The sequence below is a fragment of the Saccopteryx bilineata genome, chromosome 5 (assembly GCF_036850765.1).
Source record: "Saccopteryx bilineata isolate mSacBil1 chromosome 5, mSacBil1_pri_phased_curated, whole genome shotgun sequence".
Lineage (NCBI taxonomy): Eukaryota > Metazoa > Chordata > Mammalia > Chiroptera > Emballonuridae > Saccopteryx > Saccopteryx bilineata.
In genome coordinates, this window is record NC_089494.1 from 217,512,765 (window position 1) to 217,530,136 (window position 17,372).

A 17,372-nucleotide genomic window follows, 5' to 3' on the forward strand; every position below is an offset into this window, starting at 1 on the left:
AATTCTATGATAATTTATTTGGTATGGGATAAATTTTATTATCCAGAAATGTGGCATGTTGTTTTTTACACATTGTTACATTTATATTTGTTTTTGTAATTCCTATGATTATTTTAAATGCTGGTGACTATATATACTAGTGACATAGTTCTTTATTATCGCCATTTTCTTTTCTAATGAACATTATTGTGAATATGAATTTAAAACAATATTTGAAGCATGTGGTTTAATGTTATATCTAATTACATCAAAAATTACTTCTTTGGCCCTGGCCGGTTGGCTCAGTGGTAGAGCGTCGGCCTGGTGTGCAGAGGTCCTGGGTTCGATTCTCGGCCAGGGCAGATGGGTGCTTCTCCACCCCTCCCCCTCTCCTTCCTCTCTGTCTCTCTCTTCCCCTCCCGCAGCGGAGGCTCCATTGGAGCAAAGATGGCCCGGGTGCTGGGGATGGCTCCTTGGCCTCTGCCCCAGGCACTGGAGTGGCTCTGGTCACAACAGAGTGATGCCCCGGAGGGGCAGAGCATCACCCCCTGGTGGGCAGAGCGTCGCCCCCCTGGTGGGCGTCCCGGATGGATCCCAGTCGGGCGCATGCAGGAGACTGTCTGACTGTCTCTCCCTGTTTCTAGCTTCAGAAAAATACAAAAAAAAATTACTTCTTTGCTACTAAGTTGCCTTTATTTCCTTCTGAAAATAATGAATTCTGTTTAGTATGATTTTCAAGTCTTTGATAGAAACAAACTATACCTAATGGGACATTTCAGTTCATATTGATTTATTTTAAAGGATACCATCTTTCTAGATATGCTGCCATTTAAATCCAAGTTTTCATGAAATGGTCTTTTCAAAACTTCACTGAGATTATATATCAAAAGATCTAGGTGCAGGCTCTTAAGATGGTATGATTGTAGGTTTTGTCTGAATGAACAGATTGAATTTTTATTTGAGAAGGAAACCTTTGAAATTCCTTCTTTCTTTAGAAGAGACTATGGATATCAGTTGTATTGAAAATACCTGGTAGCTACTTTTTTGGCCTAGTGTTTATTTATTTAAACACTTATCATATATAGATATATCTATTTATATCTATATCTGTATCTTTAGCTATCCCTCTATAGATATACATAGATATACAGATTGATATATAATAAGGATTTATCTAGACTTAAATTTCTTTGAACAACATAGACTCACACACATACCCAGAGTTACCTACAGAATTCTGACCATAGTATAGATGAACATAGAAGATAATGGCTGACAAATAGTCTCTAGATTATATTTAAATAATAATAAAACATTTGTTAAAACTGAAATAGTTTCTGTTTTTTGCACACATTATTCTCAGCACTATTTAAATATCAGTTCACATGTTCTAAAGGCTCAGTTTGATCAATTGCATTTTGATATTTTGAAGAAAGCTTTAAGTAAGTACTTTTCATCTGTTTCTGGTTTCTCCACCCAATTATGAAAACAGATATGGCACAAAGTGACCGATCATGAAGAAATTACGGTCAAGCAGATGCTACTGATGCAAGATAAGGCTCAAAACAGAAATGTTTATTTTATTTTTTTAATTAATTTATTGATTTTGGAGTGAGGGGAAGGGGGTGAAAAAGAGAGAAGAAGAAGAAGAGAGAGCAAGACAGAAACATCGCTCAGTCCTGTATATGCCCTGACTGGGAATCACAACTGCAACCTCTGCATATTAGGATGATGCTCAAACCAACAGAGATATCTGGCCAGGGCTTCAAACAGAAATTTTAAAATAACTTGAGTTTATATAACTGTAGTATAAATTGAGCTCAATGGGTAGCAGAGTTATCTATTAAGATACTTAAACATTCCTTTTGTTATTTTTTTCCACATCAGTTCAATCCATTTCAGTAAAAACTCTGCAGAGCTTGGATGTTCTGAATGAAACCATACAATTAAGGAAATGTCCTTGCCCTCACTAAGCGTACTATCATTTAAATAAAATAAGAGATCCATTTTTTTTTGCCTTTTATCTTGGAGTAGAAATTTTTAAAAAGATGTGTATAAGAAAACAAATAAAAAGATGATTCTGCATTTTAAAAATAAGGAATTTTTTTCTAATAGTTATACTAAAAGGTTCTTTTTTATCTTCCACACCAAATAAAGTATAAACATGCTCATAGGGAAAACTCATATACATATATAATATTTATATATTATATATTTTAATATATTAAATTCTACATATAAGAGTAGAAGATAATATAGTGTCAGTTTGTCACAGTGAGTAGCTTAGCCATGTAGGCTACCTAATTTTGGTGAAACTCCTTTCAATTTTATTTTACCTTTATGTTCATTTATTTAAACACTTATCATTCACTTTCTAATTGTTTTTAAGTCAAAAATTTATTTTAACTTGCTAAACATTTACAACTTTCCTTTATACTCTACTATCAAAATATAGTGCAATATAAAAGCAAAAATATCAAGTCTGTTCATAGGGAGAAATCAGTCAGTAACTCATAATATTTATTTCGGTCCACATAAACAGCTAAGGAGCAATTGCCCATATAGAATTTTTAGTAAAGCCATTAAATTTGGATTATAACTAGCCTATAAAAATAAATTCAATTTTTTTATAAAATGAAAACTTTCAATATTATTTTATTATACTTTTTGAACTAATTTATATTTTGACCAGTGGCCTTGGGAGTATTGGGCCAGTATATTTTTATTTCTGATATTTAGATGTGGCTGTTCTTAGATGACATCAAATGAAGGTATAGAAGATCTGAAAGATGGAGTCCAATTAGTAGAATGCTGATATGGTCTTCAGTAAGGGTAGAAGCAAATATAAGAAGTTATCATTTATAACATACATAAACACAGAGAAACTCTTTAGCATCTTTACTGGTGTACAAATGATATACAATAAACTGTCCATAAAGTGTACAGTTTGGTGTTAGAATATGCACACATCTGTGAAACATCACCACAAATAAGATAGTAATTATTTTCATTTCTCCTAACAGTTTCTTTTTGTCCCTTGTTAATTAGTCAAAAAAAATAGTTTAAAAAAGCATGAGTTCAAAAAACATCAACACTAATCCAGTATCTATTTTTTATAGAATAATATGTATATTCTATGTTTATAATATTAAAATTTTGTTAAAAGAAGAATTAAATCAGCTCTAATTTTTATTATTTCCTTTCTTCTGATGGTTTTGAGTTGTCTTTTTTCTTCTTTTTCTAGTTCCTTAAGGTGTGATGTTAATTGTTTACCTGGACTCTCTCGTTTTTTCATATAAACCTATAATGATACGAACTTCCCTCTTATTACTACTTTTGCTGCATCCCGGAGATTCTGATTTGTTTTGTTGTCATTTTCATTTGTCTCTATATATCTTTTGATCTCTGCTTTTATTTCTTCTTTGACCCAGTCATTTTTAGAAGTATGTTGTTTAATTTCCACATTTTTGTGGGTTTGTTTACTTCTTTTTGAAGTTGAATTCTAGTTTCAAAGCTTTATGGTCAGAGAATATGCTTGGTATAATTTCAATCTTTCTGAATTTGTTGATGTTAGTTTTGTGACTCAACATGCGGTCAATTCTTGAGAACGTTCCATGTACACTGGAGAAAAATATATACTCTGTGTACTCTAGTTGACCAATGTTACCCCATTAAAATTAATTGCCTAAATAAGAAAATAATAAAAATTAAAAAAGAATTAATTCCAGTTAGCCTTTACTATTTCCCAAAATTTCCTGATACTGTGATTCAACTGGAGTTTTTATTAAAAACACAGAATCTTTGGCCCCAGTCTGACCTCCTGAGTTAGTATTTCCTGGAGAATCCTAATGATCAGTATTATTTGAAAAGATGGACCTAGACTCACCTAGATAACAAGATGTACCTAACATGATAAATTGTGCAAGGCAGAGATAAGTGGCTGATATAGATAGTCTACTTGGCATATTTTTGACCTATGGAATCAAATATAAGATACGTGTATTTTTAAATCTTGTGTGTAAATCTAATAAATTATTCATATGGATGGACTTTTGCAGACAATAAAACAAGTGCTGTCTGAAGAAGGTTTCACACATTCATAAACTTTTATAGAATGAAAGTATTTCAATGTCTTATATTTCTCAAAGCTTTAAGACTAAAAATATAGGTGAAGAAGTCAAATAAATGGAGATAGAACAAGAAGTACAACATAGAAGTTTTTAACATAGAAGTACAAATACTTGATTCTATTGATAATTTATTTTTAACAAAAATAGCATTGGGTACAAGGACAGATGAGTGATATTTTCTTATTCTTTTTAACACAATTAAGTTTTATATTTTCAGCAGGTTCACTTTTTTCTTAAAGAATGGAGTAGAGCCTGACCTGTGGTGGCACAGTGGATAAAGCACATTGACCTGGTATGCTGAGGTAGCTGGTTCGAAACCCTGGGCTTGCCTGGTCAAAGCAGATATGGAAGTTGATGCTTCCTGCTCCTCTCCCCTTCTCTCTCACTCTCTCTCTCTCAAATGAATAAATAAAGTCTGAAAAAAAAAGAATGGAGTAGGCATTATTGTATACTAGGTAAACTATTGATCATTTAGTAAACATTTAAAAGTTGGACAGTTAAGACTCATTACAAATTTTATAGAATGCAAGGAAATTTATCTAAAATTATTAATGAAGATTTGTAAAATCCACTGGATGATACAAAAAAGAAAATCTTATCTGTATGGGTACTTTGCCTTTTGATCTTATCCAGCATTTTTAACAGTGTCAAGTTCAGAGAAGAAATAAATAATTTTGATTGATTTAGGTTGAAAGAATTAAGGAATTGATGAGAATCCATTATTAAAATCATCTTAAACAATTGTCTAGTATTTTCCAATGATATTAAAACAGTATTTATTTGGCACCCACCCTATACTTGATGTTGTATATACAGAATTAGATTTCAACCTTATAAAAAGGAGGATGTTTGTATCATTGTTGCTATTTTAATCTCAAAAAGTACATTCATAGAGGTTAAATAATTTAAACAGGGTCACACACAGCCAGAAAAAAGGCTCACTGTCAAAGGATTTAAAGCCAATTTTATATGATTTCAGAGCTGTCTGTGCCCTGGCACTCTTTCCATCTGGGAACACTGCCTTAAACTAGGTTTCTATATTTGAAAAGTTAGAAAAATAAACTGTCTTTTACATAGTGGATGACAGAGTTGAGTATATCATTGCTTTTGCCATTGACATGTTAAAAAATTTTGCATTATACATTATCAATAAGCCAAAGAGATACAAATGAGCAATACTTTAATCACTAGACATACATACTAGAATTGAAGTAAATGGATGGAGGATGGTGGGACCCACTGTTGGAGAGGGAGGTTACAACGAAGTAAGGTCTGTTTGACAGCTGATCAGAGTTGGTGACATCAGTATAAACTTATGTTTAGCTTAATATATATATATACATATATATATCTTACTATATGTGTATATATATATAATGTTTACAGATATACACAGGTTAATATAGATGTGTTTATTTCTTAGCTGTGTCAGCTGAAGGGCTCAGAATAAATGAAACCCCAGGAGCAAGGAGCACACCTATCATTCAACTCTTGGCTTCTAACAGCATTCTCTAATGAATTAAATTAGTGCTCCTAGGAAAAATGACTGCCTTAAATACAGGCCCAGTAAATAAACAAGATGAGCCTGGCATAGTGGGTCTTAGAGTTTCAGGAAGGAAGCAATATCTGAAACAAGTAAACAATCAAACTCACAATGATAGGACTATGTAAACAAGACAGAAGAACTAACTGAAAGAGTAGTCAGTGGCCAAGCTTAACAATTGGAGTTACAAAATAAATTACTGTATTAGAAACTGAAAGCATCCATGTGTCCATACTGATATGAATAAGTAAGTAAATAAATAAGAGAAAATAGACAAATCTCTTGTGCTGAACAATTCCAAATAATTAAGTTTCTATCAGCCTAAAGGAGGTGAAATATAATGCTCTGTTTATTAAGTATGACTATCTATAGTGATTTTCATCCAAAGAGCACAGTATGGAAAACTGAAGAAAAGAATAACTTTATAGTGAATAAAACAGACCAATGCAATTTTCAATGATCAAGGTTAACATAAAAGTGATGTAATATTAATAGTATGTATCCTTGATACAACGTAATAATAAAAATAGCACTTTACCTCTATTGTTTTCTTCCCGAGAACTAATAACCCCAGTCCAATCATGAGAAAAACATCAGATCAATCCCAATGGAGAGATAGCCTACACAATACCTGACCAGTATGCCTCAAAACTGTCAAAGTCATCAAATCAAGCACAGTTTGGGAAACTATAATAGCTAAAAGGAGCCTAAGGAGTCCTGATGACTAAATGTAATATGGTATGTTGGATGGGATCCTGGGACAGGAAAAGCATAATAAATAAAAACTATCAAAATTTAAATACAGTAGGGACTGAGGTTAATAATAATGTGTCAATAATGGTTCATGACAGATGTACTGCACTATATTGTAAGATGTTCCTAAGTGGGGACACTAGTTGTAGGGCATATAGGAACTGTCTGTACTGTCTTTGCAATCTTTCTGTAACTATAAAACTATTTTAAAGTTAAATTTTTAAAAAAATTTAGGGAAAAAATAATTAGTCCACAATGGAAACAGTAACATAAAGGATGATTATTTTGCTTTTTATACTGGTTCTCAAAGATCAGCTCTGGTACAAAACCTACTATACAGAAACAATATAGTGTTTCCACATATCCAAAAGATGAAACTCAGAAGTCATGTAAATTATTTTGTTTACTCACAACTTGATTTCTTTAGTATTTTTTTGCTGTTCTTACACTAGGAAAGTAATAGTTTAATTTTACAAGCAGAAATGTTCTAAGTCATCATTCTCATTTTGTCCCAGCCTTACTTAATAAAAGTTTGAGTGGGTAAAGAATGAGCAAAAGTATCAGTGAGGAAGAAGGATAAGATAGTCTGACCAGGTGGTGGTGCAGTGGATAGAGCATCAGCCTGGGAGGCAGAGGACCTAGGTTCAAAATCCCTAAGATATCGCCTTGAGTGTGGACTCACCAGCTTGAGCAGAGTGTCATTGGCTTCCGTGTGGGATCATAGACATGACCCCATGGTCACTGGCTTGAGCCCAAAGATCACTGACTTGAAGCCCAAGGTCGATGGCTTGAACAAGAGGTCACTCGCTCTGCGGTAGCCCCCCCCCCCCAGTCAAGGCACATATGAAAAAGCGTCAATGAACAAGTAGGGTGCCACAACAAAGAATTGATGCTTCTCATCTCTCTGTCTGTCTGTCCCCATCTGTTCCTCTTTCTCTCTTTTTCTCTCACTAAAAAAAAAAAAAAAGGAAGGTAAGATATATTAAACATGGCCTTGATGCTGACAAACCTGGCTAACTTTAATGCTGTGCTCAATACTTGTAAAATACTTTACAGTAGTGAAGGAGTGCTGTCAGTCACAATTTGTGCTTCATCGTTATGTTTCCAGGAGTTGCCAGTGTCCCCTCTTTGACCAGGTTTTACCCAAATGATGCAGAGATGATCTTGCCAGAGAGGACATTATTCCTAAACTATTCTGACCTGAGAAGTTGTTTTCTCCCTAATTCTGAACCAGTTTCAAAGAGCACTCTGTGTTTAACTTCTGAGAAAATCAAGTTTGTCAACCATGGCAGTATTAAGTCAAGGGGTCTTTGAAAGCTACATATATTTTTTTTAACTTTAATGGATGTAAATAGCAAAATATTCAACTTCAGGCTGGTTAAGGGCATGTTCATATTTATTTGATAGCTTCACTCTGACATTGTTGATTAAAGAATTGATTAAGTTTTAAAATAAAGCACAAATTTCCAACTAATATCCTAATATATGCAACTAAGATGACACAAACTCAGTTTTGAATGACACATGATGATATATGTATACCCCATTTATTCATTCATGCATGCAAGCACATATGCATTCAACAAATATCTATTAAATCTCTGTATGCAAAATAATGTTCTGGTGTTGGAAATATAGTAGTGAATGACATCAAATTAATTCTGTCGTCATAGAGCATACACATTAAATATAATTTATAAATAGAATGGTGGCAACACCATCAATTATTTGGTGAAAACTGAGGATTTGCTATAAGAAATACATTAGTGAAAAAGAGAATGTTAGCAAAGTAGTAAAGTGAGTAAAAAACTTTCAAGACAGTCTTTGTCTGTATGTTTACTGATATAATGAATAAATATATAGTGACAGTGGGAAAGTCAGTGTAATTTATGACTCAAGATAATTCAAATGCTATTTACTAGTGATCAAAGTACATTAAAAAAAACAACTGTCTACAGTAAGCCTCTGTTACTCTTATTTACTTTAGTAAGTTTGCTTCTTTGCTTCAAACACTGTGATGTTTTTAACTAGGGAGGCCATAGCTTATTTTTTCTTGTTTCTTGTCTTCTGGATGCTTTGTGCACAGTACAGAATATGGCATGCAATTCCCCTTTCTAGGAATCATTAGGGACTATGAATCTATGCCAAAATGTGACTGTGAGAACTGCCAATCAATTACAAGTTCCATGGAAGTAAACAAATTGCAATTTCACAACTACTTTTAGACAAATTTGGCTCTATATGAATACTATATGCTATAATATTCCTGAAAAACTTTGTGGAATGGGCACATTTAAGAAAACAAGAAACGGTTGAAAATACGCATTCTCTAAACCTGAATATTAAAAGAATAGAATTACATATTAAAATACCAAAGTCATTATCAATCTATTAATGGGTATATAAAACAAGAGTTAATAATTCTGTTCTCTCACAGATCATTTTTCTATTTTAGTTTTATTAAAAGGCATACTTCACCCTTTAGTTTCATAGTTGAGTATATTGATAAAATAATTCAAAAACAAGTCTTTCATATGTTACTTTGATTTTTTTTTGCCACCAATCACTCATTCCATGGATACTTATTAGATAGACACTCTTCTGTCCCAGGCACTGTTCTAAATCTAGGGAGTCAGACATGAATAAAATAAACATATTCCTGCCCCCACAAAAATTACATTCTACTTGAGAGGACTGAAAATGGCATATACAGACTCCATAAATTTTAATATCTAGATTTATGATATGTATATGAGATGGTATAATTGCAAGAGCTAAGAGAAAAATGAAACAGTTAAGGAGCAGATGGCATGATGAGATGAGGGGATGAAGGTAAGAGTTAGTGACTTGAGTGGTCACTCAAGTAAACAGGCCAGGTCTCAGTAAGAAAGCCAGAGAAATGGGAGAGAGCTCTGGAGAATCCCGCAGTGATGAATGCCAAACGCAGTGGTCCTTAGGTCAGAGTGTGTCTGAGGAGCCTCAGAACAGAAAGCTTGGGCAGAGCAGCTGAGAACAGTAGTCGCAGGTGAGGTGAGAGAAGATAGGTGCATGTGTTCATCTTTGTTTGAAATTCTGGGTTTGAGCTTTACTCTCAATTTAATTAGAAACATATTTTTAAATACATATATAATTTTCACATAAATGTAAATTTGTATATCTATATAATTTAATCTCACCAGGTGTCTGATACTTTTTATAACATTCTGAATGTAGATAGGGCTGAGACTCTGGTTATGCACTATCCTTTATGGCTGACATCTTTAGCATCTAATATGTACATTATACATATATATTTATATAATATCTAATATATATTATATCAGAAACACATCATTATTAGCCTATAATAGAATTTCCTATGTCTTTTTTAAAAGCTACAAAAACAAAGGTAATCTATATCAAAAATATTTATCAATACCTCTTTATGATGTCAAGCCCAATGTCCACACAAGTAACAGCAAACTGACAAAAGGGAAGGTTGAATAAAGTATTCATATGTTTGGGAATTAATATTATCCAGACATACTGAAATAGCATACATAGTTTTTTATTTCCATCAAAAAGTAATCATTTAATAGATATTGGCAAATAACAACAAACACTGTAAGTGATTGCAACTTCTAAATGAAATATTTGTGCCCTGGCCGGTTGGCTCAGTGGTAGAGCGTCGGCCTGGCGTGCAGAAGTCCCAGGTTCGATTCCCGGCCAGGGCACACAGGAGAAGCGTTCATCTGCTTCTCCACCCCTTCCCCTCTCCTTCCTCTCTGTCTCTCTCTTCCCCTCCCGCAGCCGAGGCTCCATTGGAGCAAAGATGGCCCGGGCGCTGGGGATGGCTCCTTGGCCTCTGCCCCAGGCGCTAGAGTGGCTCTGGTCGTGGCAGAGCGATGGCCCGAAAAGGCAGAGCATCGCCCCCTGGTGGGCAGAGTGTCGCCCCCTGGTGGGCGTGCCGGGTGGATCCTGGTCGGGCGCATGCGGGAGTCTTTCTGACTGTCTCTCCCCATTTCTAGCTTCAGAAAAATACAAAAAAAAATGTAAATGAAATATTTGTGGGAAATAAAAACAAAGGAAAATGTTTCTTTTATTTGCTATTTTTTCAAAATATAATACATATTTTGAAAAAAATGCACTGTATTTAATGTGTAAATTTAATAATGATTATAGGACCCACATGGTATCAAAAATAATAAATACTAAATAATAATCTTAAAAGTGTAAAAATGTGATAATAAAGATAATTATGTATGTATCATTATAATGGCATATATTATACAGAGTCCATAAATTTTAAAAACAAAAGATATATCAGGACTTCAAAACATCTTTATTATTTAAGAAAAAGTAAAACCATTAATTTATGTTTCTAAGTTTTATAAAGAAATTCAGATTTATGATGCTATGTAACTACAGTTTTATGATAAAAAATTCTCAAGGTATTTAGTAGATTTATATAAGTAAAACACTTTACAACCTGTAAATACTTGTATTATATAGAGAAAATAAAGTTGTTTCCAGGTTAAAAGAAAATTTAATTGTTTTAGATTTTTATTATACTGCATTCCAAGAATGCCAATATCCATTATACACAGTTGTAATTTCAGGGCTTTGTTAGTAATTCTTCTTTATATATACTATTTTGCAGCCCCCTCTCCAGTCACCAATGTGAAAAAGGGGAAGATTGCAAAAAACAGCATCTCCTTGTCTTGGCAAGAGCCAGATCGCCCCAATGGAATCATCCTGGAATATGAAATCAAATATTTTGAAAAGGTGGGACTAACAGAATAAAGAATGTTCTTTTTTTTTATTTTAGCCACTGCAATTATCCAATTTGTAGAAAAGCATGTTGCAATTCTATGTGTAAATCAATGACAATTGATTCTGCAGTCATGATTATGGAGGCTCGAAGTGTACAAGGAGCACTATATTTATGTTCTGCTGCTGCCAAATAATTTATGCTGCCTCGATACTGCCGTATAGTCTAATGTCAGCTTAACCAGATTTTACAGCATTATGAGATGAAGTCATAGGACATTTTCAAAGTGTCACAAACACTCAAGCTGTTGACCTTCATTAGCAACTGAGGTATACTACAAACAACAACAACATCAAAAACAATAAAGACCTTGGCTACTTGGCTCAGTGGTAAAGCATCAACCCAGTATGTGGATGTCCAGGGTTCAATTCCCAGTCAGAGCACACAGGAAAAGTGACCATCTGCTTCTCCACCCCTTCCTACCCCCTTCTTTTTTCCTCTCTCTTCCCCTCCTGTAGCCATGGCTTGATTGGTTCCAGTGAGTGGGTCCCTGGCATTGAAGATGGCTCTATGGAGCCTTAACCTCAGGTGCTAAAAATAGTAGATTGTCAAGCAATCAGCAATGGCCCTAGATGGCCAGAGCTCTGCCCGGGGCAGGGGCTTGCCAGGTGGATCCTGGTAAGGGTGCATGCAATAGTCTGTCTCTCAGTCTCCCCTCCTCTCACTTAAAAAAAAAATAATAAACACATAAATAAATAAATAAATAAATAAATAAATAAATAAATAAATAAATAAAAACTTGTGTTAGTGTTCAGTAACCCTGAATAATACCTATACTGTTAAACAAGTATGAACAGAATAAAATGTGTCTGTAACATATAATTTTTAAAAAATCCATAACAAAATCTAATGCTGCAGCATTAAATTTATTTTAAAATTTGGGGCCCAAAATTGGAAATGCGTGCCTCACATTCCTTATATTTTTCAGTTTCTTCTTTCCTGAGTTGGCTTTTAAATCTACTCTTACATGTTTAGCCTTAACAATTTTTGAAATCTGAAGACAATCATTATCTTTGGTCTTTTTTCCTGAATCTACAACCAAGTGAGTTATTGATGGAAAAATAATACAAATGCAAATTAAAGATGAGCCTGTAATTTCTAAAGCTGGACTGGAATATTTTGTCTTAGACATGTGGCCACCATGAGTCTTCCAACTCCCACTCAGCCTGTGATGCTTGTAGTATGGATCTGAATGACAAACATCACTTAGAACCTTCTGGGTTCTAATAAAGGAGTAAAGATAGATGAGTACCCCACACAGCCTCTAGTTGGTAGATAAGAGATTCTGACCCAGAAGTGAAATTGATTGTAGATATAATGCAGAGAAGCAGATCCCAAGAGGGAAGGAAGGGGCTCAGCTTCACTTATTCAGTTGTTTTTCCAGACTCACGGAGACATCACTCTTTTCCTCTTAAGAAAGAATAGAGAGGGTAGGAAGAGCAATACCTAAGCAATTGCCCATCTAGTACACTGGAAAAGAGAGAGGGAGTAAATAATTCTCCTTATACTAATACAGAACTATCATGAAGAATGCTGATTCTTTATTAATAAAAATTGTTTAAAAATACAACATTTTATGTATATGTAATGTAAGTAAATACATTAAAATATTAAAATAATTCATAGCATGATAGAATGTATATGTATTTAAGTTGCTTCTTTTACTTATTGTTTTGACAGTTATCTGTGTAAAGTTACAACTGAGTACAAAACAGTAGGATGTGTGGGGCAAGGAGAACTGGACTAGCTTCATAATCCTAGGTCTTGTATGTCTGTAAAATGTTCACATATTGATTTTATAAATAGCTGAGTAAACAGAAAATTATTACTTTTGAAATTGTGTTTCTCCGAATGACTTGAGTTAGCATTATATGCAGCTATCAGATCATTAGGGAAAATAAATGAACATACTTTTAAGATATTTCAAACAAAAAAATACTTTATCAAATACATCATTCACCAACAATGCTCTAAAAGAATACTTCTGAAAAAAATGTTAGGTTATGGATTATAATATTTATTGTAAAAAACAAATAAATTAGCCTGACCAAGTGGTGGTGCCATGGATAGACCGTCAGATTGGGATGCGGAGGACCCAGGTTTGAGACCCCGAGGTTGCCAGCTTGAGCACGGGCTCATCTGGTTTGAGCAAAGCTCACCAGCTTGGACCCAAGATCACTGGCTTGAGTAAGGGGTTACTTGGTCTGCTGAAGGCCACAGCCAAGGCACCTATGAGAAAGCAATCAATGAACAACTAAGGTGTCACGACAAAAAACCGTTGATTGATGCTTCTCATCTCTCTCCATTCCTGTCTGTCTGTCCTCATCTATCCCTCTCTCTGACTCTCTCTGTTTCTGTAAATAATAATAATAATCATAAAATCAATTAATTGATTAAATAAAATATTCTTATGTTAATATCCCTCACTGATTCCCATTTCTCTAAACTGAAGTGCAAATCCTATAGGTCTACAAGTTAAACACATGCTATTTCCAAATACTATTTATTAAAGTTAACATTACTTATTTAAGTTTTTATAAGCTTTATTACTGTATACTAATACAAAGCTAGGTTCCTAGAGCTATATATATATGTATTTATAACTATATATCTGAACATAGATTGAATTTTTATAGACATTCTAAGTCTCTAAATATTTATGGTAATTAAATTCGATTTTTAGAATAGCTGAAATGCATAATGGTATTTAAAAATAATTTTATGCCCCAAAACATTAAATTTGAATATCTGTATATTAGATGAAATAAAGTTCAAGAGTAAGAAAACTAAACATTTGACAAGTACTTTTTTTCTTAAGTAGTGTTTCTTCCCCTGAAGCAATTAGCTAGACCAATTTCTGGTTTTCTTTTTTGTTTTTAGGAAATTATCCTATTTCCCCTTTCACCAGTGAGTACACTGGTGGTTTTTGCTGTTACTTCTCAGCATATGCATGAGTGTCAGAGATACAGGATAGACGGAAGTAGGTTTACAGTTGTTTATGTGGAAAATCATACATTACTTAATGCATAATAAAACAAGAATAAACTGTGTTTCACATATTCACAACTGTAAACCTGCATTAGCCCAATCCATATAATATAGAAGCAAGGATTTTTTTTAAGCTGCTATTAAAGAGTTACTCAACAAGTGGTTGAGTAACAACTTGCTTTTTTTCTATTAGTGTATATGCTAATGAATTTTATTCACATTGTGGAATTATACTTACAGTTCAATCTCATTTAAAATCATTTATTACTCTCAGATTTGGTTTTTACATTTAACATTTTTATATAATGCTGTATTAATTCATTTTATTCTCTGTGTAACTCAAAGAGTTCTATGCAGATCCCCAATAAATAATAAGTTGCCTATAAACATGACATAAAATCAGCAAAAACCTTTTATATAATATGTTATTTGGAGAAGTTATAAAGTTATAAACTTTTTTGGTCAATATTTTTGTTTTTATAGTGAGGGTATTAATTGCCAGACTAAATTATTGAGTGTACCATGTAAAATTTTGTTTTTAGTTTAACACTTTCAGAAGAAGAAAAAAAAAAGGATAAGGAGTTTATCTACCATGTTCTAAGATAGGGGTCCTGAGCAGGTTACCAGTTTACTCTGAACCTTCAGAATGACACCACCACTTGACTGGATGGCTCTTGGCCAGACACAGGTGGCAGAGCTTTCCAGCACTCATGCATTTGCCAGCTGGCATTTCTGCCTGCAATTGCCTTGCTCTAATGGAGGTCATTGGGCCTCTGGGCTCCTGCATGGTGATGGGCCCATTGCCATCTCTTAATTAAAGGCAGAGTCTAAGAGACGCTGCCCCTTGGCAGGGTGTTAGCCAGCTGGCTCCTTCTGTTGAGGCCCTCCCCTCCCTGCATGTGAACAATGTTTGCTAAGCAGCTGGGGAAATGTAGCTCATTTGCTCAGCAGGGGGCATGAAGGCAGCAAAAGCTACTGCCCTAACCAAGGGCTTGGCAGCCTGCTGTCATGTGGTAGTGCGCGTTAAAGATGAATACATAGGGTTTGTGCTGTAGAGGAAATTATAATTTGACAGTGATTGAAAGGAATAGAGCAGAGGCAAATTTTGGAAATATTTAGGTAATTCCAAAATGTATATTGATAGGTTCTGATTCCTTAGAAATATGTTTTGCTAAATCCGTTTAATAAAATACTATTCAACTAACTCAGAGAGACAATATACAATTAAACCTATGAAAAGGAACTACTGAGATATATATATATATATATATATATATATATATATATATATATATATATATATATATATATATATACAATTGAACCTATGAAAAGGAACTACTGAGATGTGTGTGTGTGTGTGTGTGTATATATATATATATATATATGGCTAATAAGTAAATCAGAATATAGCATCATTTTGTGCAGTGATAGTAGATCCTGTTTTATTTTAAGGAGAAGCTTTCCAATTTCCTTGAAATGTTTTTTTCTTCTTTTTCTGGCAATAGTATCAATTCATAATTTTTTTACAAAATGTACTACTTGTGACTTCAATAGGTTGGGGTTCCAACCATGTAGGCTTTTTAATTTTTCTTTCCACAGAGGAATTTGTTATCATGCTAAAGCACCCAGTCAAATTTGCCTAGAATTTATGATGTTGTAGAGCTTGTGCTGGGTATATTATCTCAACTGCTCTCTGTGTGCTCACATGCTCTTGATAAATAATTTCATCCAACTCAAAATGTCAAAAAAATAATATATGGAGTCACTTTAAAATGGAGCCTGAGCTGCTATCCCAAAGGAACTGCCTTATATATCTTATGTCTCTAACCTTTGAAATGTTAAAACAGTGCAAAATAAACTTTGGACTGAACCTTAGACAATAGTTGTCCCAAATAACTATTTGTAAAAATAACAAGAAAGCAGATAGTATGACTACTAGTCTATTGACTAATGAACTAAAAATTTTAAATATATATATATATGTATATATATATTAAAATTGACAGCACTATTTTAGCTTATCTGCATCAACAGAAATTCCTTCCTTCTATTGATGTAGTTGTTATCCTTCCTTTCTCATAAGTATCACCTGCCCTTGTCTCCTAAACAGAACTCAATTTGGGCTCCTGCCTCAATCAGTGCTTTACTATCTATTCCTTGACTCCTGATAAATGCTTGTTGTTTTTCATTTTGAAAGGTGTTTTTTTTTTTTTTAGGTTAACATATCAAAGAAAAAACTGAGGTTGAGTTGCATACTCATATTTACACACATATTTTAATTACATGGCTGAAATTATACCACTGATAACCCTGTGCTCTTTTATAAATATAAATAAGTAAAAATTGTTTTAATTTACATTATAAATGTTAATGTTTTTGAAAAAATTATAACTATGTTAAATATATCAGACTATTAACTTTAGTTTTGCCTAGATTTTTTTCACCAACTTAAATTTCTTTTAAACAAATTATAAATAATAGCAAACAGATATTTTATCATTTCTTACTGAAAATTACTGCTTCAGTCACTGACAAAATGGGAAGTACAAAACTATGAAGAAAGCTTTGTATACTCAATCACAATCATAACATCAGTGACTGCAATAGTTTATAGAAGATATTTACCTCTTTTAAGACATTGTCTGGTCCAATAAGGCAGTGGTGCAGTGGATAGAGCGTCGGACTGGGACTTGAAGGACTCAGGTTTGAAAACCTGAAGTTTCCAGCTTGAGCACAGGCTCATCTGGTTTGAGTAACACTCACCAGCTTGAGCCCAAGGTCACTGGCATGAGCAAGGGGTCACTCGATCTGCTGTAGCCTCCCCCCACCTCAAGGCACATATGAGAAAGTAATCAATGAACAACAAAGGTGCCCCACCCAAGAATTAATGCTTCTCATCTTTCTCCCTTCCTGTCTGTCTGCCCCTATCTGTCTCTCTCTCTTTTTCTTTTTGTCTCTGTCACAAAAAAGAAAAAAGACATTGTCTGCTTTTATACTGCAGTATCCTTAGCATATAGAAGGCACATTAGAGTAGGTGAGAGAAGATCAATAAATGTTTGTGAATGAAAAATGTTATTGACATTATTATGTAAATTTTTATAAGATTTAAATCTCTACTTTAAATCCTTTCCAAAACTCAAATAAAATTTCGTAAATACTTTAAATA

The 17,372-nt window shown here is 33.7% G+C and overlaps 1 protein-coding gene across 5 annotated transcripts in view; it reads left to right on the forward strand.

Annotated features, from left to right (window-relative positions):
• EPHA5 (EPH receptor A5) overlaps positions 1 to 17,372 on the forward strand; it is a 375,839-nt gene that overhangs the window by 252,299 nt on the left and 106,168 nt on the right. For all 5 annotated transcript variants that reach the window (XM_066279318.1, XM_066279316.1, XM_066279315.1 and 2 more), the window contains one exon: positions 11,045 to 11,169. In XM_066279318.1, coding sequence (XP_066135415.1) covers positions 11,045 to 11,169 — 125 coding nt within the window. The remainder of the gene's footprint in view (positions 1 to 11,044; positions 11,170 to 17,372) is intronic.